This window comes from Zea mays, chromosome 1 (assembly GCF_902167145.1).
Source record: "Zea mays cultivar B73 chromosome 1, Zm-B73-REFERENCE-NAM-5.0, whole genome shotgun sequence".
In the NCBI taxonomy this organism is placed as follows: Eukaryota; Viridiplantae; Streptophyta; class Magnoliopsida; order Poales; family Poaceae; genus Zea; species Zea mays.
In genome coordinates, this window is record NC_050096.1 from 301,029 (window position 1) to 328,908 (window position 27,880).

The 27,880-nt window shown below is 47.2% G+C and overlaps 2 protein-coding genes, 1 non-coding gene and 3 pseudogenes across 4 annotated transcripts; 2 read left to right on the forward strand and 4 right to left on the reverse strand.

Annotated features, from left to right (window-relative positions):
- Positions 1 to 508: 508 nt before the first annotated feature.
- LOC109943573 (uncharacterized) lies at positions 509 to 14,671 on the forward strand. The gene is made up of 2 exons (XM_020547071.1): positions 509 to 521; positions 14,210 to 14,671. Exons 1-2 carry the CDS (start codon positions 509 to 511, stop codon positions 14,548 to 14,550), a joined length of 354 nt encoding a protein of 117 aa, XP_020402660.1. The 3' UTR covers positions 14,551 to 14,671.
- A 3,178-nt stretch (positions 14,672 to 17,849) lies between these two features.
- LOC103630281 (uncharacterized) lies at positions 17,850 to 18,398 on the reverse strand. The gene is made up of 2 exons (XR_002266616.2): positions 18,326 to 18,398; positions 17,850 to 18,227 (listed from the first exon to the last, which is right to left on the reverse strand). It is a non-coding gene; the product is annotated as an uncharacterized protein (transcript).
- Positions 18,399 to 18,474: 76 nt separating this feature from the next.
- On the reverse strand, positions 18,475 to 21,631 carry LOC118473254 (uncharacterized). The gene is made up of 4 exons (XM_035962280.1): positions 19,531 to 21,631; positions 19,277 to 19,434; positions 19,026 to 19,144; positions 18,475 to 18,575 (listed from the first exon to the last, which is right to left on the reverse strand). The coding sequence occupies exons 1-4, from the start codon at positions 19,636 to 19,638 to the stop codon at positions 18,475 to 18,477; spliced, it is 486 nt and encodes a 161-aa protein (XP_035818173.1). The 5' UTR covers positions 19,639 to 21,631.
- Positions 21,632 to 23,800: 2,169 nt separating this feature from the next.
- Positions 23,801 to 25,220, reverse strand: LOC103644373 (uncharacterized; annotated as a pseudogene).
- Positions 25,221 to 25,275: 55 nt separating this feature from the next.
- LOC103644372 (phenylalanine ammonia-lyase-like) lies at positions 25,276 to 26,506 on the reverse strand (annotated as a pseudogene).
- Positions 26,507 to 27,038: 532 nt separating this feature from the next.
- LOC100277468 (LOC100275589-like pseudogene) lies at positions 27,039 to 27,500 on the forward strand (annotated as a pseudogene). Its single transcript, NR_148681.1, is given in 1 exon segment — positions 27,039 to 27,500. The product of NR_148681.1 is annotated as a protein-like pseudogene (transcript).
- Positions 27,501 to 27,880: the final 380 nt, after the last annotated feature.

Here is a 27,880-nt window from a genome sequence, read left to right on the forward strand (position 1 = left end):
AGGGGAACAGTGCCCGCGTGGATCCTTCCGACGAGCCCTGGCGCGGTCCACCCGAGCAGGCCGCGCACCAGATTGAGCTCCTCCTCAGCCTAATAGCGGTAAGGATGGCCGAGGGAAGCCATGGCGCGTGCGGCGGCGCGAGCGCGGAGCGAAGAAGCAGGAAGACGAAGGGGCGTAACTGCTTGGGAGAAGGATGCGAATGCGAAAAGGTAACCGCAGTACGCGGTGTGAATCCTTATCTAGGCAAACTCCCCCACGCGCTCCCGAATCGTCGCATGAAACCCTGTTCGGCGATCACCTAGGATCCTGGCAACCCAGTCTATGACACGGGGGCCCGGACCCACCGGTCATGCAGGGTGTGTGCCAGATTTTGGGTGCGTAAAGAAAAGGATTTGAACCGCCGCGCGCAATAAACAACTCCTCGGGGCCGCTGCGAAGGTGAAAAGCCATTTAAACCGACGCGGCGGCATCGAGGCACCCCGCGCATGACCGGGCGAAACCACCAGGCATGGGGGCCGCAGGTCAGTGAGCCGCGGGGACAGTTGTGACAGTCGACGTGACCAGAGATGGATTGACAGCCGGTGTGTCAGCGCACGTACCGAAGCGGTGCTCCTGCCGCCGTTCGGGCCGTTTTGAAGCAAAAGCTTTGGCCCCACCTGCGGGCTCACATCCTCCCCTGAGGTGGGCCCGGGGGCCACTATCGGTACCACGGAACTGGGGTACCCCTCACTACTGTGTCAAAACGTAGTACCCGCGCAGTTATCTCTAATCGCACCCTAAGGAACTTAGCAGCCCGGCGCCACTGGACCGAGCCTGTCAGCTAAGGTCATAGGCCTCGGGGCCTGCCCCCGCCCTACGGGCAGGTCCGGTGGTGCCACATGTCCAAGAAAGCCATATGCTCAGGGACTTCAGCAACGAGTCAGGACCCCCATGGGCGGGATCCAGACCCCCCTGGTAGGTCCAGCACCTCCACATGTACAAGCTGGACCCCCAGGTAGGGATCCGAACCCCCCTTGTAGGGGTCTGGGTCACCAACAGGGGATCCTAGTGCTTCAGGGTAGGACATGCTCCAGGCCCTACTTCGGACCCGGGCAGGGGTCCGATGACGCCATGTGGCCGCTGGGCGCACGGTGCGAACCTTTGCGGAGAAGCAAGACCTCAGTCCGCATTAAATGCAAGGCGACCGAGGCGTGCTCTGACCAAGTGCAGGGCATGGGTAGGTCTCTATAACTGCTCCACGCGTTACCGAGGCGCGCTGCAGCGTGGCAGCACCGCACGCATTAAATGCCCGCACAGCGCGCCGCACGCTGCTGCGCCACGCACGCGGGCGACGCCATCATGATGCGCTGTTCAGACAGATATCGTATCCATTACAGTACCCGACCGAACATGACAGTGCAGGCGGCTACTGAAAGGGAATTAGGCTTACACCTAGTTCCTAAATAATTTTGGTGGTTGAATTGCCCAACACAAATCTTTGGACTAACTAGTTTGCCCAAGTGTATAGATTATACAGGTGTAAAAGGTTCACACTCAGCCAATAAAAAGACCAAGTTTTGGATTCAACAAAGGAGCAAAGGGGCAACCAAAGGCACCCCTGGTCTGGCGCACCGGACTGTCCGGTGTGCCACCGGACATGTCCGGTGCACCAGGGGGACTCAGCCTCAAACTCTCCACCTTCGGGAATTCCCAGAGGCGACTCGGCTATAATTCACCGGACTGTCCGGTGTACACCGGACAGTGTCCGGTGCACCAAGGGAGGTCGGCCTCAGGAACTCGCCAGCTTCGGGAAACGCCAACGGCTAGTCCGCTAAAATTCACCGGACTGTCCGGTGTGCACCGGACTGTCCGGTGCGCCTCCGGAGCAACGGTCTTCTCCACGCCAACGGCTCTCTGCCGCGCATTTAATGCGCGCTCTGCGCGCACAGAAGTCAGGCGCGCCCATACTGGCACACCGGACAAGGAACAGTAGATGTCCGGTGTGCACCGGACACCCAGGCGGGCCCACAAGTCAGAAGCTCCAACGGTCAGAATCCAACGGCAGTGATGACGTGGCAGGGGCACCAGACTGTCCGGTGTGCACCGGACTGTCCGGTGTGCACCGGACTGTCCGGTGCGCCATCGAGCAGACAACCTCCCAACGGCCACTTTTGGTGGTTGGGGCTATAAATACCCCAACCACCCCACCATTCATCGCATCCAAGTTTTCCACTTCTCAACTACTACAAGAGCTCTAGCATTCAATTCTAGACACACCAAAGAGATCAAATCCTCTCCAAATCCCACACAACGCCACAGTGACTAGAGAGAGTGATTTGCTTGTGTTCTTTCGAGCTCTTGCGCTTGGATTGCTTTCTTCTTTCTTGATCCTTCTTTTGCAACCAAACTCACTTGTAATTGAGGCAAGAGACACAAATCTTGTGGTGGTCCTTGTGGGAACTTTGTGTTCCAAGTGATTGAGAAGAGAAAGCTCACTCGATCCGTGGATCGTTTGAGAGAGGGAAGGGTTGAAAGAGACCCGGCCTTTGTGGCCTCCTCAACGGGGAGTAGGTTTGCAAGAACCGAACCTCGGTAAAACAAATCTCCGTGTCTCACTTGCTTATTCACTTGGGATTTGTTTTGCGCCCTCTCTTGCGGACTCGTTTCTTATTCCTAACGCTAACCCCGGCTTGTAGTTGTGTTTATATTTGTAAATTTTCAGTTTCGCCCTATTCACCCCCCCCCTCTAGGCGACTATCAATTGGTATCAGAGCCCGGTGCTTCATTAGAGCCTAACCGCTCGAAGTGATGTCGGGAGATCACGCCAAGAAGGAGATGGAGACCGGCGAAAAGCCCACTACAAGCCACGGGAGCACTTCATCGGAAGAGTCCCGCACCAAGAGGAAGGAGAAGAAGAAGGACTCCTCCAAACGGAAGGAGAAAAAGTCTTCCTCTTCTCACCACAAAGAGAAGAAGGAAAAATCTTCTTCTCACAAACCGCATCGGAAAGGGGACAAGCACAAAAGGATGAGGAAGGTGGTCTACTACGAGACCGACACTTCATCAACATCGACCTCCGACTCCGATGCGCCCTCCGTCACTTCTAAGCGCCAAGAGCGCAAGAAGTATAGTAAGATCCCCCTACGCTACCCTCGCATTTCCAAACATACACCTTTACTTTCCGTCCCATTAGGCAAACCACCAACTTTTGATGGTGAAGATTACGCTAGGTGGAGCGATTTAATGCGATTTCATCTAACCTCGCTCCACAAAAGCATATGGGATGTTGTTGAGTTTGGCGCGCAGGTACCATCCGTAGGGGATGAGAACTATGATGAGGATGAGGTGGCCCAAATCGAGCACTTCAACTCTCAAGCAACAACAATACTCCTAGCCTCTTTAAGTAGAGAGGAGTATAACAAAGTTCAAGGGTTGAAGAACGCAAAGGAGATTTGGGATTTACTCAAGACCGCGCATGAAGGTGATGAGCTCACCAAGATCACCAAGCGGGAAACGATTGAGGGGGAGCTCGGTCGGTTCCGGCTTCGCAAAGGGGAGGAGCCACAACACATGTACAATCGGCTCAAGACCTTGGTGAACCAAGCGCGCAACCTCGGGAGCGTAAAGTGGGATGACCACGAGGTGGTTAAGGTTATTCTAAGATCACTTATTTTTCTTAACCCTACTCAAGTTCAATTATTCCGTGGTAATCCCAGATATACCAAAATGACCCCCGAGGAAGTTATCGGGAATTTTGTGAGTTTTGAGTGCATGATCGAAGGCTCGAGAAAGATCAACGAGCTTGATGATGCCACCACATCCGAAGCTCAACCCGTTGCATTCAAGGCAACGGAGGAGAAGAAGGAGGAGTCTACACCAAGTCGACAACCAATAGACGCCTCCAAGCTCGACAATGAGGAAATGGCGCTCGTCATCAAGAGCTTCCGCCAAATCCTCAAGCAAAGGAGGGGGAAGGATTACAAGTCCCGCTGCAAGAAGGTTTGCTACAAGTGTGGTAAGCCCGGTCATTTTATTGCTAAATGTCCTATATCTAGTGACAGTGACCGAGGCGACGACAAGAAGGGGAGAAGAAAGGAGAAGAAGAGGTACTACAAGAAGAAGGGCGGCGATGCCCATGTTTGTCGCGAGTGGGACTCCGACGAAAGCTCAAGCGACTCCTCCGACGACGAGGATGCCGCCAACATCGCCGTCACCAAGGGACTCCTCTTCCCCAACGTCGGCCACAAGTGCCTCATGGCAAAGGACGGCAAACGGAAGAAGGTTAAATCCAACTCCTCCACTAAATATGAATCTTCTAGTGATGAGGAGGATAATTTGCGTTCCCTTTTTGCCAACCTTAACATAGCTCAAAAGGAAAAATTAAATGAATTGGTTAGTGCTATTCATGAAAAGGATGACCTTTTGGATTCCCAAGAGGATTGTCTAATTAAAGAAAACAAAAAACATGTTAAGGTTAAAAAGGCTTATGCTCTTGAAATTGAGAAATGTGAGAAATTATCTAGTGAGCTAAGCACTTGCCGTGAGATGATTGACAACCTTAGAAATGAAAATGCTAGTTTAAATGCTAAGGTTGATTCTCATGCTTGTAATGTTTCAATTCCCAATCCTAGAGATAATAATGATGATTTGCTTGCTAGGATTGAAGAATTAAACATTTCTCTTGCTAGCCTTAGAATAGAGAATGAAAATTTGATTGCTAAGGCTAAAGATTTTAATGTTTGCAAAGTTACAATTGCCGATCTTAGAGATAAAAATGATATTCTTCATGCTAAGATTGTTGAACTTAATTCCTGCAAACCATCTACATCTACTATTGAGCATGTGTCTATTTGTGATAGATGTAGAGATATTGATGTTAATGCTATTCATGATCACATGGCTTTAATTAAACAACAAAATGATCATATAGCAAAACTAGATGCTGAAATTGCCGAGCACAACTTAGAAAATGAGAAATTTAAATTTGCTCGTAGCATGCTTTATAATGGGAGACGCCCTGGCATTAAGGATGGCATTGGCTTCCAAAGGGGAGACAATGTCAAAATTAATGCCCCTCCTAAGAACTTGTCTAACTTTGTTAAGGGCAAGGCTCCCATACCTCAGGATAACGAGGGCTACATTTTGTACCCTGCCGGCTATCCTGAGAGCAAAATTAGGAAAACTCATTCTAGGAAGTCTCACTCTGGCCCTAATCATGCTTTTATGTATAAGGGTGAGACATCTAGCTCTAGGCAACCAACCCGTGCCAAGTTGCCTAGAAAGAAAACTCCTAATGCATCAAATAAACATAACATTTCATTCAAGACTTTTGATGCATCATATGTTTTGACTAACAAATCCGGCAAGGTCGTTGCCAAGTTTGTTGGGGGCAAACACAAGGGCTCCAAGACTTGTGTTTGGGTACCCAAAGTTCTTGTTTCTAATGCCAAAGGACCCAAAACAGTTTGGGTACCTAAAGTCAAGAACTAAATTTGTTTTGTAGGTTTATGCATCCGGGGGCTCAAGTTGGATACTCGACAGCGGGTGCACAAACCACATGACAGGGGAGAAAAAGATGTTCTCCTCATATGAGAAAAACCAAGATCCCCAACGAGCTATCACATTCGGGGATGGAAATCAAGGTTTGGTCAAAGGACTTGGTAAAATTGCTATATCTCCTGACCATTCTATTTCCAATGTTTTTCTTGTTGATTCTTTAGATTACAACTTGCTTTCTGTTTCCCAATTATGTCAAATGGGCTACAACTGTCTTTTTACTGATGTAGGTGTCACTGTCTTTAGAAGAAGTGATGATTCAATAGCATTTAAGGGTGTGTTAAAGGGTCAGCTATACTTAGTAGATTTTGATAGAGCTGAACTCGACACATGCTTAATTGCTAAGACTAACATGGGTTGGCTCTGGCACCGCCGACTAGCCCATGTTGGGATGAAGAATCTTCATAAGCTTCTAAAGGGAGAACACATTTTAGGATTAACAAATGTTCATTTTGAGAAAGACAGGATTTGTAGCGCATGTCAGGCAGGGAAGCAAGTTGGTGCTCATCATCCACACAAGAACATCATGACGACCGACAGACCACTGGAGCTCCTACACATGGACCTATTCGGCCCGATTGCTTACATAAGCATCGGCGGGAGTAAGTACTGTCTAGTTATTGTGGATGATTATTCTCGCTTCACTTGGGTATTCTTTTTACAGGAAAAATCTCAAACCCAAGAGACCTTAAAGGGATTCTTGAGACGGGCTCAAAATGAGTTTGGCTTAAGGATCAAGAAAATAAGAAGCGACAACGGGACGGAGTTCAAGAACTCACAAATAGACGGTTTCCTTGAGGAGGAGGGCATCAAGCATGAGTTCTCTTCTCCCTACACTCCACAACAAAATGGAGTAGTGGAGAGGAAGAATCGAACTCTATTGGACATGGCAAGAACCATGCTTGATGAGTACAAGACTTCGGATCGGTTTTGGGCCGAGGCGGTCAACACCGCTTGCTACGCCATCAACCGGTTATATCTTCACCGAATCCTCAAGAAAACATCCTATGAACTCCTAACCGGTAAAAAGCCCAACATTTCATACTTTAGAGTTTTTGGTAGCAAATGCTTTATTCTTGTTAAAAGAGGTAGAAAATCTAAATTTGCTCCTAAAACTGTAGAAGGCTTTTTACTTGGTTATGACTCAAACACAAGGGCATATAGGGTCTTTAACAAGTCCACTGGACTAGTTGAAGTCTCATGTGACGTTGTGTTTGATGAAACTAACGGCTCTCAAGTAGAGCAAGTTGATCTTGATGATATAGGTAATGAAGAGGCTCCATGCATTGCGCTAAGGAACATGTCCATTGGGGATGTGTGTCCTAAGGAATCCGAAGAGCCTCCAAGTGCACAAGATCAACCATCCTCCTCCATGCAAGCATCTCCACCAACTCAAAATGAGGATAAGGCTCAAGTTGATGAAGGGCAAAATCAAGAAGATGAGCCACCTCAAGATAATGGCAATGATCAAGGGGGAGATGCAAATGATCAAGAAAAGGAGGATGAGGAAGAACCAAGACCGCCACACCCAAGAGTCCACCAAGCAATCCAACGAGATCACCCCGTCGACACCATCCTCGGCGACATTCATAAGGGGGTAACTACTAGATCTCGAGTTGCTCATTTTTGTGAACATTATTCTTTTGTTTCCTCTATTGAGCCACACAGGGTAGAGGAAGCTCTCCAAGATTCGGATTGGGTGGTGGCGATGCAAGAAGAGCTCAACAATTTCACGAGAAACGAGGTATGGCATTTGGTTCCACGTCCTAATCAAAATGTTGTAGGAACCAAATGGGTTTTCCGCAACAAGCAAGATGAGCATGGTGTGGTGACAAGGAACAAAGCACGACTTGTGGCCAAGGGATACTCCCAAGTCGAAGGTTTGGATTTCGGTGAAACCTATGCACCCGTAGCTAGGCTTGAGTCAATTCGCATATTATTGGCCTATGCTACTTACCATGGCTTTAAGCTTTATCAAATGGACGTGAAGAGTGCCTTCCTCAACGGACCAATCAAGGAAGAGGTCTATGTTGAGCAACCTCCCGGCTTTGAAGATAGTGAGTACCCTAACCATGTCTATAGGCTCTCTAAGGCGCTTTATGGGCTCAAGCAAGCCCCAAGAGCATGGTATGAATGCCTTAGAGATTTCCTTATTGCAAATGGCTTCAAAGTCGGAAAAGCTGATCCTACACTCTTTACTAAAACTCTTGAAAATGACTTGTTTGTATGCCAAATTTATGTTGATGATATTATATTTGGGTCTACTAACGAGTCTACATGTGAAGAGTTTAGTAGGATTATGACACAGAAATTCGAGATGTCTATGATGGGGGAGTTGAAGTATTTCTTAGGATTCCAAGTAAAGCAACTTCAAGAGGGCACCTTCATTAGCCAAACAAAGTACACTCAAGACATCCTAAGCAAGTTTGGAATGAAGGATGCCAAGCCCATCAAGACACCCATGGGAACCAATGGGCATCTCGACCTCGACACAGGAGGTAAATCCGTCGATCAAAAGGTATACCGGTCAATGATTGGTTCATTGCTTTATTTATGTGCATCTCGACCGGACATTATGCTTTCCGTATGCATGTGTGCAAGATTCCAATCCGACCCTAAGGAATCTCACCTTACGGCCGTAAAACGAATCTTGAGATATTTGGCTTACACTCCTAAGTTTGGGCTTTGGTACCCTCGGGGATCCACATTTGATTTAATTGGTTATTCGGATGCCGATTGGGCGGGGTGCAAAATCAATAGAAAGAGCACATCGGGGACTTGCCAGTTCTTGGGAAGATCCTTGGTGTCTTGGGCTTCAAAGAAACAAAATTCGGTCGCTCTTTCCACCGCCGAAGCCGAGTACATTGCCGCAGGCCATTGTTGCGCGCAATTGCTTTGGATGAGGCAAACCCTGTGGGACTATGGTTACAAATTAACCAAAGTCCCTTTGCTATGTGATAATGAGAGTGCAATCAAAATGGCCGACAATCCCGTCGAGCACAGCCACACTAAGCACATAGCCATTCGGTATCATTTTCTTAGGGATCACCAACAAAAGGGAGATATCGAGATTTCTTATATTAACACTAAAGATCAATTAGCCGATATCTTTACCAAGCCTCTTGATGAACAATCTTTTACCAGACTTAGGCATGAGCTCAATATTCTTGATTCTAGAAATTTCTTTTGCTAGATTGCACACATAGCTCATTTGAATACCTTTGATCATATCTCTTTTATATGCTATGACTAATGTGTTTTCAAGTCTATTTCAAACCAAGTCACAGGTATATTGAAAGGGAATTGGAGTCTTCGGCGAAAACAAAGGCTTCCACTCCGTAACTCATACTTCGCCATCACTCCAAGCAACTCTCTATTCCTTGGGGAGAAATGAGCATCTAAGAAAAGGACTTCGTCTTTGGGAGAGAGTAAGAGCTCAAAGATAAAGGACCGGACTTCGCCTTTGGTATAATCTTAACTCATTTACTTATGACCAAAGGGGAAGAAATTACTTCGAGGGCTCTAATGATTCCGTTTTTGGCGATTCATGCCAAAAAGGGGGAGAAATGAGCCCAAAGCAAAAGGACCGCACCACCACCAATTTCAAAAACTTAGTGCTTTCCAAAAGTATTTATCAATTGGTATTCTATTGTGTTCAAAAAGGGGAGAAAGTAGTATTTCAAAAATGGTATATCAAAACCCTCTTGAACACTAAGAGGTGGATCTCCTTTAGGGGGAGTTTTGTTAAGTCAAAAGAAAAGCATTTGAAACAGGGGGAGAAAATTTCAAATCTTGAAAATGCTTTGCAAACTCTTATTCATTTACCTTTGACTATTTGCAAAAGATCTTTGAAATGGATTTACAAAAAGAATTTGCAAAAAACAAAACATGTGGTGCAAACGTGGTCCAAAATGCTAAATAAAGAAAGAAACATTCCATGCATATCTTGTAAGTAGTTATATTGGCTCAATTCCAAGCAATCTTTACTCTTACATTATGCAAACTAGTTCAATTATGCACCTCTATATTTGCTTTGGTTTGTGTTGGCATCAATCACCAAAAAGGGGGAGATTGAAAGGGAATTAGGCTTACACCTAGTTCCTAAATAATTTTGGTGGTTGAATTGCCCAACACAAATCTTTGGACTAACTAGTTTGCCCAAGTGTATAGATTATACAGGTGTAAAAGGTTCACACTCAGCCAATAAAAAGACCAAGTTTTGGATTCAACAAAGGAGCAAAGGGGCAACCGAAGGCACCCCTGGTCTGGCGCACCGGACTGTCCGGTGTGCCACCGGACATGTCCGGTGCACCAGGGGGACTCAGCCTCAAACTCTCCACCTTCGGGAATTCCCAGAGGCGACTCGGCTATAATTCACCGGACTGTCCGGTGTACACCGGACAGTGTCCGGTGCGCCAAGGGAGGTCGGCCTCAGGAACTCGCCAGCTTCGGGAAACGCCAACGGCTAGTCCGCTAAAATTCACCGGACTGTCCGGTGTGCACCGGACTGTCCGGTGCGCCTCCGGAGCAACGGTCTTCTCCGCGCCAACGGCTCTCTGCCGCGCATTTAATGCGCGCTCTGCGCGCACAGAAGTCAGGCGCACCCATACTGGCACACCGGACAAGGAACAGTAGATGTCCGGTGTGCACCGGACACCCAGGCGGGCCCACAAGTCAGAAGCTCCAACGGTCAGAATCCAACGGCAGTGATGACGTGGCAGGGGGCACCGGACTGTCCGGTGTGCACCGGACTGTCCGGTGCGCCATCGAGCAGACAACCTCCCAACGGCCACTTTTGGTGGTTGGGGCTATAAATACCCCAACCACCCCACCATTCATCGCATCCAAGTTTTCCACTTCTCAACTACTACAAGAGCTCTAGCATTCAATTCTAGACACACCAAAGAGATCAAATCCTCTCCAAATCCCACACAACGCCACAGTGACTAGAGAGAGTGATTTGCTTGTGTTCTTTCGAGCTCTTGCGCTTGGATTGCTTTCTTCTTTCTTGATCCTTCTTTTGCAACCAAACTCACTTGTAATTGAGGCAAGAGACACTAATCTTGTGGTGGTCCTTGTGGGAACTTTGTGTTCCAAGTGATTGAGAAGAGAAAGCTCACTCGATCCGTGGATCGTTTGAGAGAGGGAAGGGTTGAAAGAGACCCGGCCTTTGTGGCCTCCTCAACGGGGAGTAGGTTTGCAAGAACCGAACCTCGGTAAAACAAATCTCCGTGTCTCACTTGCTTATTCACTTGGGATTTGTTTTGCGCCCTCTCTTGCGGACTCGTTTCTTATTCCTAACGCTAACCCCGGCTTGTAGTTGTGTTTATATTTGTAAATTTTCAGTTTCGCCCTATTCACCCCCCCCCCTCTAGGCGACTATCAGCTACTCATGCCCCTACGCACGTCAGGCGTGCCAGGATACGCCGCACCCTACTACAACAAGCCATCGCCCACTTGCGGACAGGACAGGGCATGGCGGAGGCTGGTCAGGAAATCGGCACGACGACCAAGGGTAGATCTCTGTCCGCCGACGGCATTAGTTATTCCATATAGTATATTTTTATCACAGTACTCCTGGGCCCGCCTGTCGGGGCTCAGGTTCCATGTATGTGCCTCCCCTTGGACTATAAAAGAGATGGCACATAGCGCTGCAGGGGGACTTTTTTTTGGACGCTCACACACTCGCATACTCCCTCATGGGCAATCCCCCTTGGGCACAACTCAAGCAATACAACTCATAGTGGATGTAGGGTATTATGCTCCGGCAGCCCGCACCACTCTAAACCCTTGTGTTCTTGTGTCCATCCAATCGATCAGGCCAACGCTTAATCCCCCTCCTCATCCAAGGATCAGGGCGGGTGCATTCCGCCACCCGGCCGGAGGATTTTCCCCTCCGACAGACGGTATTGGGGTGAAGGTTCTGAACCTCCAGCTAATAGTTGTGGACGACCCTGCGCATGAAGGGATGCAAGGGCAGATCGAACTCGCGCTCATAGAATGACGCAAGCACGACCACTTCGTCGTCCCGGGGACGTGGCACCTCACCCTCGCCTTCCAATCTCCACCCTAAAATCTCCTTCGGGGGGATGAACCCTTTCTTCCCCAGACCAAGGAGACGACTCTCCCAGATCGAACAGACTGGGAACAACGCCATGCGCGCAAGGAGCAAACTGGACCGACACAGGGGTGCGAGGAGGTGCAAAGGTCAGAAAGCTTCTAGAGGGGGGGAAGGAGACGGGGGCTCGAACGCAAGAATACGGTAAGCATAACCAACCCCTGGCACCCTCCTTCTCTATTTATGCAAAGGAACAGGGAGACAGAACGGCGTCTGAAAGGTGGGCCCACCGCAAATGGCACCGAAGGATCCGCCATCTTGATCGCCAACCACCTCGGGCATCGAGCAGGGAGGACTGTATGCCTTGCAGGTTTTACACCACTTGGGATAGAGCACCAGAGGGACGCACCACAGGGGATACGCCAGTAACAAGCAAGGCGGTTAACCACGCCATCACGCCACCTGTGCACGATGCAGTGGTCGGGCTGTTTCGTGTCCCATCAAGCCGCCCACGCCTAGGCGATGCCATGATGACCCCTCTTTTACCACGCCGCCACAGCAACTACCTCACGCCGGCCAGGTAAAAACCAACCCCCCCAAAAAAACCCTCACATAGAGCGAGGGGTGTACCGAGCAAGCTCCCAGCAGAGCCACAAGCTAGGTGACCGGCCCATAGGTCATTTGCTTGAATCCATGTCTAAGGTCGTACCTCACATTCTCCTGCAGAAACCCGGCTGACGGGGAGGCCATGGGGCCCCTCTTTGGTCAGCCAGACCGACCAAAGGGCCGATATAGGATCGAATAAGGAAGGACTCAATGAGATGCCCCCAGCGGGTCGAGCCCCCTAGAGGGACCACTCGTCGAGATTCAACCCTACCGGAGGGTGGTCGGATCTCACTTGGATAACTCGTTCATAGCTCGATGGGCTCCTTCCCTGCACTGACTAGGTCGGAGGAAGGGCCCCTCCCCTTAAAAGGACTAAAAAACCTTCCGAGGGGAGATGCGTGCATAACAGAGATCGAGCCTCAAAGGGCGAACAACTCAAGGGCCATCACCCGAGGCTATACCCAGTCCGGGCATCAAATGGACTCACGCTCAGCACGTGACGACCATCGCGGGAAGGGTCCGTCCCTAAACTGCATTCTCACCGAATATACCCCCAAGCGATCTACTAGGATTACTCGGGGGCTCGGGGGCTGCATCTAGCAGATGCGCTTGCGCGCACCCGGGATTTCGGTCCTCAAACAGAAGTAAATGGACTCACGCTCAGCGCGTGACGACCATCGCGGGAAGGGTCCATCCCTAAACTGCATTCTCACCGAATAAACCCCCAAGCAATCCACTGTGATTACTCGGGGGCTCAGGGCTGCATCTAGCAGATGCGCTTGCGCGCACCCAAGATTTTGGTCTTCAATGATAGCCTCCGCACAACTCCAAGGAGTTGCACGAAGGCTCGGGGGCTGCTATCGGGTACCTAGGAACCAGGTGCCCAAATTAGGCCCATAAAGCGCAAAACGACCCACTCACCAACCGGCCCCCCGCTGGGCAACCTTGCGAGGCGGAGTGGACGACCAACCCTCCACCGGGCCACCCTGCGAGGCGGAGCAAGCGACCGAGCCCTCTGCCGAGCAAACCTGCGAAGCGAGGCGGCTGACCAAGTCCCTGCCGACCAACTCAGCAAGGCGAAACGGCCGACCAAGTCCCTGCCGACCAACTCGGTGAGGCGGAGGCCGAAGCCTAGTACGAACGACCCACGTCGGCGTGACAAGACGCGTCACCACCAAACCACGTCCGGACCTCAGGCGCGACATACCGAAGGCGCACCCAGAAGGTCGCTATCAGCACAATCACACGCTCCCCACATATGGTCTCAATCATGTCCCCACTGACTTGCGGGGCCAGTCAACCCCGATCGTGGGGACCTCAGCGCCGGAGTCTCTACAGTTGCCCGTATAAAGGAAAGGACGGGACGGTACACCATACCGGGTGTATGCCTACGCACACAGGAGGGTGACGCAAGGCTCATGACGGTAGAAGAAGCTGCACATGCATGACCCAAAAACACGCCGTAAGTCTACCCTGCGGGGCCCACCAGGGGCCACTACATCAGCATTAGACTCACTACAGGGACCCGTATATCGGGCGGACGGTACGATACGCCATACTGGAAGTACGGTTGGGCACGACCCTACAGACGACGTCACAAGAGCTACACCACCCAAGGGCAACCGTCGGGCACCCTCCAGAAGAACACGAGTCCCCACTGTATAGACCTGTCCTTGAACTATAAAAGGGCAGGCCCCCTCCTCCTTTCGACACAAGCACACCTATTGTAACGCGCCCCTCAGCAATACAACGATCAGCACTATACTGGACTAGGGCGAAAGCCTGAACCAGTATAAACCTATTGTCTCAAAACTAACCCTCGAGTCCCAGCGATTCACCATTCGAAGTGAGTTCGCGCTTGCATACCCACCAAACATAAATCTTATTGTCCACCGGTTTCTGAAACCACGACAAAATGTATCGAATGCATCAGTTGTGTCTATAACAGATACCAATGAAAATAAATGGACAAGTTCAAAAGAATAGAATGACTGAACCATCGAATCCTAGCGATACGATTAGCTCCTCCCGTCCCCTCGCCTCCCCCGCCCTCCTCCCTCTGCCTCTCGCTCCGCGAGGCCATCGCCCGGGCCACGTTGGACCTGCCGTCCTCCGCGCACGCGCTAGACTGGCTCGCCGACATCGTCGCGCAGGGCAAGGAGGCGCTCTCTCAGGGCGGCGACTCCAACCCCAGCACCGCCTCTGGGGCCGACCTCCTGTACCCCGCTGACGGTGTCGCTGTAGGAGGCCCTGTGGGGGTGGCGGATGTCTTCAGAGGATGCCAAAATATTTGCAAGTTGTGGGTTGTGGTGTTGTCACTAATGTCACCTCTACTTGATTCTGTTCATTAGTGTGCTATGTTGCACGGATACCGATCATATTTTGGATTTCAAATCTCACTATTTTCTACTTGCCTACTGGCAGGGTAGTACTTGTGCAGAACATGAGAAATCAAACATTTAAATTAACCTAGGCAGTCAGGCTTCCAAGTTGCTTATCATATCAATATTTGTAGGTGCTATAGCAAGGGTGAAGACATGAAAGTCAGCACTTAATATTAATAGTTTCATCATGAGATGAACTTCTGTTATACTGTATTTTTAGCCTTTTTCATATAATGCAGCATATATTATGCAAAAAAAGAAACATTCATTTGCTTGCATATAAAATAGCACATAATACGATGTAGTATGGAGTGACGACATCAATTTTTCTTTCTTTTTTTTGAAAGAACCTCAGTCTCATTTTTCCAGGTTGCAGCAATACCAGTGATGACTATTTAATAGTTCTACGTTAGCTATTTGTTACAAAAGTGTCTAATCACCATGGTATGCCTGCATTGGTGCAGTTCATGTATAGCATCATCAATAGATCCATTCATGGAGGAGGCCAAGGTTATCTAGGAAATCATGAGATGCATCATTTGCTTCAACCAATGCATTGGCATGGATACGAAGTCTCTGCTGTTGCTTTTGTTGGCATTGCTGCTTACTCAGTTCTGCACAACTGGTCCTTGGAGTGTTAGTGTGCCCATTCATTTGCTTGTACGCCTCTGCGTGTGGCAAGAAAACCCTAGTTCCTCTGTTGCTCTATTTTCCTGGTCGCAAAACAGAGCAAATTATCCACATGAATCAATATTAAATTATCTAGGTCGTGTAGCTATAATACAGCACTGTAATTGCATAGGCAGGTGAATGTTATCAGCGAGGGTAAGCTTTAGACAGACACTGTAGTCCAGAAATTGGTGCTCCATGCACGGTAACTATGGAAAATCAGCAAGAATAAGTTAAAACTAAGAATTTTTTATAACAGTCCTAACTCATTTCTGTCCACTTTATATAACCCCATCTTTCGAATGCAACTAATTTGTCTCACAATAAATAAATTAGAATTCTATTTTTCTTTTCTGTCACCCAATGTCAAGATGGGGTTGTTGGATGTCTTGCCTGGTACATTTATTTAGAAATTACCATTTTATCTTTAATTTGTTAATAGTAAGTTATCAGTCTTTGTAAACCAAATTTGAAAATTGCTTGTTGAGTGTCTGTATGTGACAATAGCCCCTCGAAGATTAACTATTGGAGACTTCACATATCATTATTTGCATCACTATATAGCTGTTAACGTCTTTAGCTATCTAAGCAGTATGATAGCATTTTATGGTCAGTCAGACCCTTCCTCATCTAACAAGTCAACATTAAGTAATATGTTTATAGAAACTGGGCTATTGTATCTTGTTCGCACATATTTTGTTAGCATGTTGTGACTGGATATAGCTTACACTTGATGCTCTTTTTCATTGTGTGCCTGATGCAGTTGATGTACTGTTGCACGCTACGAGTGCGACTCGCCACGAGGATGTCGGTGTTTTTGTGATATTCTCATTGTATTATATTTGATTTGTACCAGTTTAGTTCTGTATTGTTTGTTCACAAAGAATCTGTGAGATATTGAGGTCGATGATAATATATGTGTTATTCACTTTTATGTAATCGTTGTGCACTAACATTTTATCGAATAATTTGTACGCTGATGCAACACACGGGCATTGTACTAGTAACCTGTGTGTGTTGGTTGTTTGGGGAGTTTGTGTTGGTGGGGGTGTGCTTTTTGTTGACCGATGAGATCTCTTGGTGACATGTGTGGATGCTTCTTCTTGTTGTATCGGCTCAGCTATGGCCTATGGGTGTTCTGCCTTTCGGGGATGGAGGGAGATAGGGAGAAAAAGGTTGTGGCATGTGGGCGCACAAGAGAGAGGGCCGCCTAAAATCTTTGCTTTTGGTGCAGGATCATTTGATCTATAGCAGGGTGGAAAGGGAAAGGAAATTGGAGCTACGACCATATATGCTTGCCACCATGCCAATGGTAGAGTTGGTAGACAGTAGGCTTCATTTGGTACAGAAACTAATGTTTAGTTTTTCAATCTAAGGTTCATATGGCCAGGATGGGGAGGAGCTGATAAACCAAAGGTTCGTCAGGTTCATGAACACTGCCTCCATCTTCTTCAGATTGCAAGCAACAAACTCCACTTGTGCTTGTGCATGTTCCGACTCTGTTTCAGTGCCGCTCCACTTTCCCAGTGGACTCTTTCAATTCGTATCTGGTCGGGTTTGTTTCTGTGCACATCAAGCACCCCGGAAGTGATGTTCCCTACATTGATTGCATCTTGTTCTATTGTAACAGCCGGCCTCCTCTACGGCTCCGCCTCCACCTCTGAATTGTTGCGCTTCTTCCATCAGTGCTCGCGAGAAAAGGGTAAGTTATGAGTGCGGCGGTTGTGGACTCCAGTCGATCTAGAAGATGTTTTGCAGCGGTACCAAGTAGGGTAGAAGATGTTTTGCAGCAGTACCAAGTAGGGATGAATCTGGATGTTTATTCGGATATTAAATTTTCGGTTTTCTTTCTTCGATTACGAATATATCTCGAATATTAAATTTTTGGTTTTTTTTCTTCGATTATGAATAAATAAGATATAAAATATGCTATGTAAATCTATATTCTTACTTTTAGTATTGAGATTGTTAAGATTCGTAAAATGTAAATCTCAAATTCGTCCTTATCTTCTCAAATGAAGATATAAAATTCAAATAGGGATACAAATTTGAATGTTTTTTACATTTCTCTATCTCTACTATATATAAAGCAACAGTTTCAACGGTCATCACATGTCACCCTTCCCGCTTAATACAAAAACAAAGTAAAATTGTGCGCAAACGGATGTTTGAACCCTGGTTGTTAGCTCCACATTCACATTTACCTAACCAATAAAATACACATATTTTTGTGTCTTATTAAAACAAAGTCTACCTATATAATATATAGAAACCGTGGCAATGCACGGACAACTGGCTAGTTTCATTGCATGGAGCAAATGGTGCCAAAAAAAATTGTACAAAATTTTATTCTTGTTTTAAATAATGTGCTTAACAACATAACTACATAATTATTTTAAAATGTTAAATTTGTCATATAATTCGGATATTCAACGATCCATCCCTAGTACAGGGGCTCTAAATTTAGCACCCAAATGAGTGTATCTCTATCATTAATAGACTACTAATGACATCAATAATTGGCTAATCTATCATTAACCAGATAACCATTTCATTTTGCATTCAATGCCATGTCGTGCAAAAGGTTGACACGTTTGTTGCCGAACAACAATCATCTAGGAGATGGCAGAAAGCATTTAGAATTCAACAATAGAAGGGCATAATATAAGTCGCATGAAGCTCACCAAGACAAGCATTTCATAAAAGTTCAACCAGGCAAAGCCATCATAAGACACAAAGTACGCAACGCAGGTAGCCGAAACTCTCGCGGACTTTGCCGTATTATCCAGTTTTCCACTAACTTTCGTGTGATTTCTTCGTTGCTCCTTTTCGTTACCAAGGCTCACAAGTTCTGCTGACTTTGCTTCATTGCCATCTGCTTTTCCACTAACCCTTGTGTGTGTTTTGCCTTGCTCCTTTTCTTTATTGAGCAGCAATGTTGTTTCATCAAACCCTAAGGAGGAATAGTGTTCAAGCTAGCATAAAACCGGCGTCAGTGAGGAGTTCCATGAGAAGAACATAAAAAAGAGTTAACAAATTTGAGCAAGCATTACACTTCCCTTCGGAATGTTACCTTGGTTCTACGCTTCTTATGATCCATTAACTTCGTGTTGACTTGTTCTACTACATTCTCCTTCAAAGAGCCCTTGTCATCAGATGCATTCAAAAAACTGTGTTAGAAAGGAGTTCCACAAGAGGAAACGTAGCAGAGTTTCACACATTTCAGAGTGTAATGAAATTTTCTTTGAAGCACGTACCTCCATCTCCTGGTTCTTGCTTTTGTACAGGGTGTCGGCATTTAGTTGTTTTTCCTTTGAACAGTCCTATATTATTCAGTGAAGTCAGTAAGGATATCCGTGTAACAAACATAAGAAATTTTTTCTCTCTAAAAAATGAACATAAAAGAGAGAACACATTCAAGCTAGACGCACAATTTTCTTTGAATTTTCTCTTTTACCAGTGTCAGCAAGGATATCCATGAAAGAAACATTATCAGTTAACATATTTGAGATAGCAGTGCAATTCTCATTGAGACAACATTCGTCTTTCTTTGCCTCATTCCTTTCCTCCAGGTGGTTTTCTTTTGGTAGTTCCTCCTCCTCAGAGGAGATCTTGTCATTGTCATAATTCAGTGCTCATTAGTACATACCAACTTATTTGAGGTAGCAGCCGATTTTAAGAGAAGAATGCTCATTGATACGGGGTTCCGCAACCGAAAACATAAATGTGCCAACGTATTTGAGCTAGCAGCCGATTTTAAGAGAAACCTCTACCTTGGTATTTTTGATTTATCTTGTTCCTCTGCAGCAGGTTGTCCTTATTAACTAGTTCCTTATCACAAGGATTCTTGTCATCAGATCCATCAAGTATCAATTTAGTAGCAGTGTAGCCCCTGGTTATAGTGCATAGCGATGCATTAGCTTCTCAGCAAAGAAAATCGATTTTGCAAATAAAACTTGTATATAATGAGAGAAAACAATAATATATGCGCAACAAAAGGATTATGCCGTTGTGCAGATCATACCCTGTAGACTCTTCCACAGGAGAACATTCCTCACATATTCTGAACATAGCTGCAAAGGTCCATTTCCTGATAAAGACACTCCTTGAAAATGGACCATTATTTTCCCTACATCTGTTCCTCAGCAGTCCACTCATCAACTTGGCCTCCTTTGTGGTGGCCTAGAAATTAGTTTGCAAATAATGCAAAGTTCATAAATACAAAACATCAGATTAAGTTGGTAACAATCTGTGTTTTGGCACAGGCAAAGCTTGTACCATCATGGTGGCAGCACATCCAGGTCCTTTGTAGGTTATAAATCTGAAGGCCACCTTTCGAATCCTGGAGCAGATGTTGACTTGGGATATCATTCCAATCCCACACATCAGCAACTTGCACAACAGATCAAGAGCTATTTGCTATTATAGTACTCATTTTATTAGGCTTCTCTCTTCTATTACTTTCAACTTTATCTTCTCTTTAATAGTACTCATAAGTGAATCTATCCTTTAAAATGGTACTCTGACCTATTTTTAATTGTTTTCATTTTATTTTTTTATTTTCACCACCTAAATTAACCATACCGCTCTATTGGTTCTAGCTGGAATTGAACAAACTCATGGATAACTGCAAATTGCTAAATATATGTGTTGCTTGCTTGGATGTTATTGGCGGGCTGAGGCCTGAGAGTCACAAGCAACTGTTAGAGCGTTCTTGTCAAGGTAGATAGCGTTCTTGTATGTTAATTAAATTTGGCATGGAGATGGAAAAGGAACAACAGACAAGAGGATCGCTTGGAGTTAGTCAGCCAGGTCAGGTGAATGATAACTACTGTGATATATAACCTAACTGGTCAGTTTGCTAGTAATAAATATGATCACACTTGATGTATTTGGGGATTACACTTATAGCCTGTTTGGATGTCGATATTGGAGCACAAAATTGGGAATTGAAATCAACTTTCCTAAATTCTGTTGTTTGGTTGCACACAGAATTGAAATTTGAAATCAGAGACCCAATTCCCTGGAATTGGACTATAACTAGAAATTCCCTCTCCCAATACAGAGCGTCACCCCTCTGTATTGCCGGGAATTAGACCGCACAATTCCAAACTCCAATTCAACGACATCCAAACAATAGAATTGGAATCACATCTCATTTCAATATCATGGCTGATTTGATATTGAACCCAATTCAATTCCATACCCTCCAATATCGACATCCAAACGATGCATTATTGATGCATCTAGGGGCTACACCTGCGATAGGTAGCTAGCTCAAGGCATGCATTCGTGATGAATAGAGACGCGGAGGGAGAGAGGAAAAGTAGTGAGCACGATTAATTTAAATGGTGATAAATAATAAAAAATAAAAATGATTGAAAAGATGTCAGAGTACTATTTTAAATGATAGGTTTACTTATGAATACTATTAGAAAAAAGTTAAAATTGTAAGTAATAAACCAAAGAAGCCAAATAAAATGAGTAATATAATCTTCTTTGAGTAAAGTATATTTTCGGTCTTTAAATTTATCGGGCTGCGTTATTCCGGTTCACAAACTTTTAAAGTGCCTCTTAAACTCCTAATCGATGTTTGGGTCTCAATTAAATCCAAACCAGTTCAAAACATATCCGATAACAGTCTTTTCCTCCTCCTTCCTCGGCCTATGTCACTTGCATCCGTAGGTCTTCGAGCCGCCGCCGGTCTATGTCCTTGCCACCGATAGATTCAGGCTCAGTTCATCCCCCAACCAAACCAAGGAACCAACGATAGATGCATGCACCTGTAGCTCCTCACTCATGCTGGTAAATTCTTCTTCTCCTTGTGCCGTACTACTACAGGTACAGGCAGCGGGGTGACCGAAGGTGTGCGGAGGACGAAGACGACGTGGCACACGGTTTGGGTTCTCGGGTCGACGAGCACCGCGACGAGGAGACAAATCCCACGATGTAGATCTTGAGACACGAAAACGACCGGAAGATGGACCTCCACGGTGAGGTGGACCTCGCCGTGGCGGTGAGAGGAGGCGTACGTGGACAAGGTGGTGCGGTGGCCAATCCAACTCGGAATGTTGGGGCTTTGATAGAGGAGGATTCAGCGGTGGTGGTGCGCGCGACAGTAGGGAGCGAGGAGGTCGGAGCAGGCGATGGCGTGGAGCTTGTCACTCCATCGGTGCCGGTGAGTTCTGCGGAGAGGAGCTCCTGACCTGGTCGCTGGACCCGTGGCGAAGCTGCCACTGTACACTCGCAGCACGTCGGCGTCGGTGGACCTGGGCTCGTCGTCGGCGCTGTCGTTATGGAGCTGGCCGGTGCGATACGAGGCGTTCGGCATCATATGTGCCGCTCTGGAACGCCATGGTGGGTCATCGAAGAGCGTCTGCTAAACTGGCACACATGTCCTCCTCCTTTTTTTTTTGTTGCCCTCCTTAGCGGTTCAACCAGGTCTCTTTCAGCCCGTTTGATGTAACAAAGACTCAAACAGACATATAACTCTTAATAGACATACTTTATTTGTTTATATACCAGTTTGACAAAGGCACACAGCGAGACAAGTTTAAGGACCGAAAATATACTTTACTCAATCTTCTTTTATTACTAGATAAATGCCCGTGCCTTGCTACGGAGTGAAAATACTTAAAAATATTGATAGAAAAGACATATAGATAACTCTATTTCAGAACATAACTATTGTATTTGTGTATGTTCACTAACTCAATGCTCCCAATTAGAATAAACCGAAGTAGCACCAAAGGTGCAAAGAGCCATCCAATTTTGTCCTGTAGTGTTGCATCTAGAATAAGCCAATTAATATGAACATTGCGACAATTACAACCGCATCTGTCATAAATGGAAGATATTACACCAATCAATATAGGTAAAGTAAGTTATACTCCTCATCAGATCATGAAAAATAGTACACCAGATTCAACAATGAAAACAATATAACCATACAGAGAAGGGAAAAACACATGTATCTCAAGTTTTGATTTTGAACCTTATTCCACTTGCTATAGAAGAACTGCATACAACATAAACAATTATTCTGAATACATCAGATTGCAGGAGTAAGGATCCTCTCTCCAGGCAGTGAGGGGGTTGGCCGCCTCGGCGACTTCGATGACGACGTTGGTGGTGCCAGGCAGCTCGAGCGGCCACGCGTCAACCATGATCTTGATAGCGTCGAAGATGTCGAGATCGTGCAGCCGCACAGTAGAGACACTGGCGGCGCGGAGCAGCTCGGCGACCTCCGCCTCGATGAGATCATCCTACGTCCTGGTGTTTCCCTTGATGATCACGTCGTGGACGCGGATGCCCACGGGGTCCGATGACAGCCGCCGTTGCATGGACTACATCCACTCTCGCTCTGTCGTCGAGAGAAATGTTTTCACTGCTGCTGCAATTAATCAAGTAGTTTGCACTTAATTCAATGACAACGGTTTGAGCTTTAGTAAAGGTAGGAGAAGAATGTTCTATCAAAACAATGAAGAGACAAATCAACATATGCTCTATATAACTTGAATAAAAAGGTAAAATGATCAGATATTCTTGGGGAAATGCTGGTGACACATGCAAATATCTAGAAACAAGTTAGAAGCAAACAAATTAATAACTTTATAAGCATAGGTCCAGTGGAAATTTAGTGAATATTATAGGGCATTTGAAAAGAAATAAAGGGACAAATGTGAAAGAAAGGGACTCTGAGGCACAGAAAAAATGAATTAAGAATGAATTCGCTAGCACATTAATTGTTCATGGAAAAGGTTATAACAGTAGTCCATGAACTAAAATCATAATGACATTGTGAACACTTAGGGATGAGAAAAATGTCGTCCACACAGTAAATTAAGTGAGGACAAATAAATCGTGCAAGTAACGGGTTAAAAATTAATAATACTGGTACCCGACAACAAATACTTATCATATCATTAGTAAACATAATAATGGCTACAGACAGACATCGCAGAAGCTTCTTTAAGAATGAAGTTAACGATCTAGAAGGCTAAAGCCTAAAAGGGAGTAAGGGACCCAAACAGCAGCATGCTCTGCAATTCTCACACGCAGCAGCATAATAATCTAAACTTAGAAGACCTACCAATGCAGCAACTTTACAATTGATCAATAACGCAGAGACATGCTAGTCATAACAATTAGAGAAAAAAACAAATGATTTTGTATTGTTGAAACCTTTTAACCCAGCCCATTGTGCTGTTTATAAAAATATAAGTAAATTCCAGTTACGTTTATAGAACATGTAAATTCCAGTTACGTTTACTAATTTAGTTTTAGTATAGAGGCAAAATAAATATAATGTGACACATTGTAGATAGATACCAAGAAAAGCACCGAAATGTAGCCAAAGCTATAAAATATAAGTAGTAAATCCTTATGCTCACTTCATCCTAAACGTATCCACACATAGTGTATATCTTAGTGTATAGAAAAAAAAACTTTGTATAGAAAAGCCAAAGTGTCTTCATAATTTAGAACATATGTAGTAAATAGGTATGAAGAAAAGCTAAAAAACGATATATAATTTGGAACATAGGGACTAATACATAGTCACTGTTAGAATGTCGATGGTAATTACTGGTTGAGAGCTGAACTGATAGCACCAAACATTCTGAAGATTGTGAAGTTTAACAGATATTTAAAGTGGAAATGTATCATTTAGAAAATGAGGAAACTAATAAATGGACAAGGTATAGAAGGGTATTATGTATCTTGTAACTGAAAAGTTATTCAGTGTTGGCTAGTTCCAAGTTGTAGAATACCATGCATAGGATTCTTGCCATACTGATAGTACAAAATCAAGGACCCATGTTGCCTATGCCAGCCACATGGTAGCTAGGTAGGTGTGCTGAAACTCACGCTGAACAGCACGGTTGCGTCTTGCAGCATGCTAACGTCCCTCACGACGACGATTACATGTCGCACAAGCAGAAGGAGCATCAACTGCAGCAGGCAGGCAGGCAGGCAGAGACAACGTTAGGTTCTACCGCCGCGCCCAGCACAAACAGGAATTCGAGTCAGTGGAGGCGGAAGAGCTTCTTTGAACGTACAGTTAAAGCAATGGTTCGACAGCACGTGGCGCCGCTAGAGTTTGCGGATACACAGTCGTCGAACTCAGCCTGCAACAGCTGCTGCTCTGCGATGGTGATGGCTAGGAAATGGGAGTCGTGAGGGTCGATTCATCCAACCCAGTTTTGCCTGTTTGCCGGAAAGAAGAAGAAGAAGAAAAAAAAGACCACCCATTCAGGATACCCACATTGGTGGTCATTATCTTTTTTTTCATCTAGAAACGACAGGTTTCCCGCAAATTGAGCAAAGCATGAAGAAATGCATTGGCAGGTACCTAAGATCCATGCCCGTTTCATCTGAGCAACACTTGGGTGGAGGGATGGCATAATTTGGGGAGTATACCTGTAGAACAATGAGGCAGACATGAAAACTTCAATAAGAGCAGCAAAATACAAGATACACGGCAGAGTTTTCCCGTTTCTCCTTATTTCTTCTGTACCACTTCAGTTGCTTTGGAATGGATTGCTCATAAACCTACCACATCTATCCGCAAGGTCAAACTGCGTGCCACCATCTAGAAATGGTACGGTACGTAGTATAAAACAGAGAAAGAGAAATGTGTCTTTTGGTAATGTAGCAAAGTAACAGAGGCACCCACCTGGTTGCAGATTTCACATGTAATGTTGCCCTTCTTATTGCACCATCTCTATATGCATTTCCTGTGGCCAAACTGTATACAACCAACGCCCGTAGGTGAACACACAATTAGCATTTTTCTTCAACAGATACTCCAAAGTCACGTGTACAACAACATCAAGGGGGACATTTGTATAACTGAAAATGGGTGTATATGCTAGGATAAGGATTATAGCGGTTCAAAATTCAGATAATTGGATGTATCTGAAGAAAAGAATATAATGTGTCCAAAAAACGGTTCCTCTAGACCTCATTCAGTCGTAGATGAAGATGAAAACAATCCCATTTCTCAATAGAACACTTATGCTCCTACAGTGCCAATCCTAGAGCTATTAGAGATGTCCATAATAAAGAACAACAGCATAATCACATAAAAGAAGGAAACAGTTTCATCGAGGTAACCAAAGGCAAATTCCAAAAGCGCAGTGCCAGAAGGAAGGGTAAACAGAACTTCGGAAGCACAACAATTTCGTCTTGAAATCTGTCCAGCTCCCAAATAATCATCATTCTACTCGAAATTCACCAACCACTACACATTGACCCGCCTCGGCTCCTCAAGCATCTAGGCAAAGAAAACTTCTGATTGAGATAGGGGAAGGAGGGGGGCAGAGGATAGCGCTCACCTTGGTCCTGCTTGGGATTCATCAAGGGGTCGAGCTCGCCGAGCTTCTTGGCAAGCTTCATGAAGGAGCTGCCCTCCAAGATGTGCTCCATGATGGTAGCAGCCTCGATCTGTCCCGAGTGGTGCTTGAGCTTGTGGGTCAGGTGGTCGGTGTACTCCGGCTTGCCGTTCATGACCTCGCAGAACACGACGGACAGGACCTCGGCGAGGATGGCAAGGATGTTAGCCTCGAAGAGCACAGTGGAGGCGAGGCCAGAGCCCACGGTCGTGCCGTTCCCCATCGCAAGACCCTATTTGGGCTGCAGCTCGAAGAAGCCGCCCTGGATTCCGGCAATCTTGAATGCCTCGGCGGCATTGACCTTGCTGCCATCTGGGGCGAGCGCAACAGAGTTCTCACGCCCAGTGACGAGGCCGGCAATGTAGGAGAGCGGCACGAGGTCTCCGGACAGGTGACCGTGCCGCGCAGCGGCAGGCACGACGTGACGTTGGCGTTGAGCAGCTTGACGATCGCCTCAGGCCCTCAAGGATCTCGAAGCGGATCCCGGAGTACCCCTGGAGGAGGGTGTTGATGCGGACGAGCATGGCCGCGCGCGTCGCCTCGACCGGGAGGACGTGGTCGTCCGTGCCGGTGCTGAAGGCGCCGACGTTGAGGAACCCGATGAGCTCCCTCTGGAGAGCGCCGCCCTCCTTGGTCCTCCTGTGCGACGTGGCGCCGAAGCCGGTGGTGACGTCGTAGCTGTCGGTGCCGTTCATCATGCTGTTCATGACCCAGTAGCTGCTTGCCTTGACCCGGCTACGGGCGGACTCGTCCAGCTCGACCCGGGCCTCGCCAGCGCCGGTGGCCACGGCGTCCACCTGTGCGATGCTGAGGCTGGCGCCCTCGATCTTCACCAAGGGTTGGCGGTACTCGGCCACCATCCGGAGGACGCGGCGGAGGTGGACGGCGAAGTGTCGGGGTTGGGGGAGCCGAGGAGGACAGCGAGAGGAGGACACATGCGAGGGCGAGGACGAGGGAGGGCAAGAGGCGCACCCACCTCGGCCGCTGCTGCCACCGGCGCTTGAACGACGGCCGTCGCTGGTCCAGGAACGGCCGCCACCTCATCGGACCGCGCTCTCGTCGGCAGGGCCGGGAGGGAGGCGCCGCAGCACCCGGCGGTTAACTCGTCCCAGATCTCGCCGCAGTTGATTCCTTCCTCCCGTGCCTTCAGATCTCAGACTCGGAGGAGGAGCAGCGCGGCCGGGCCGGCAGCGTGGTGTGCTCGTGCCCTTGGATTTCGCGGCGGCGGGTGTGCGGCCGGGTTCGATAGCGGAGGGATTCGCGGCGGCAGTCATGCGGTAGCGGCGGGTTTCGCGGGGCTGGCGCGGGCGGTTCGGTAGCGGCGGGGGCAGTCTACAGTACATCCTTAATAGTTAGTAGAGAAAAACCCGCTGGTGTCTGCGCGCACGGGACAATTCCGGCCGACGTGCTCGCAGGCCACGCGACCACGTCGCTCGCCCCCTCTCAGCACTCCCCGCTCGGCCTCCACCTCCTCCTTCCCCCTCGCTCTTCCTATCCTGCTGGTCCTCCTCTTTGCCGCCCAGCCCCGCGTCCCTAGAGATGCTCCTCCGTGCCCTGATCTTCCCGGACGACCTCCTCCCGCTCCTGCCCTGGTCCGTGGCGCAGTCGCTGCTCTGCCGCCTCGCGCTGCGGAGCCCCGCCGACCTGCTCCCGGCCTTTGTCGGGGCTGCGCACGCACCGAGGTCTGACGACGCCCACCCTGTCACTAAGTGGAAGGGCGCCTGCTTCTTCGAGAACAGGGCATGGCTGGAGTTCCGCAACGGGACCGGCAGGGGGCTCGGAGGCGGCGTAGTCCATGTAGAGGTAAGAGGGTGATGGAGCTATTGTGGGGCCACGCGAGGTGACCAGTTGAAATTCGGTGATTCTGAGCTTGCGTTTAGCTAAATAAAATCTAAAGCGCATCGAATTATTTTAAGCATACAGTTTTCTCGTTTAAAGAACCAGAAGTGCTCCATCCCCACTCTCATGGTACATCTACTCCCAGCTGGGCGAAGGCTCTCGGAGTGGACGGCAGGTATGGCTCCCCTCCCCTCCCCCACCCCGAACCAAGCGCCACCAAAATTGCCCCAAATCCAAATCCACCAAAAACAACGCGAAATCACGCGATTCAATCCACAAATCCTGAAGCACCATCTCTCGATCTACTTTCCAAGGGGATTCACTATGGCAGTCTCCGGGATGTGGAGGCCTTTCAGGCGGGGAAGGCTCTCAGCTCATCCATTCTGGTAAGTCCG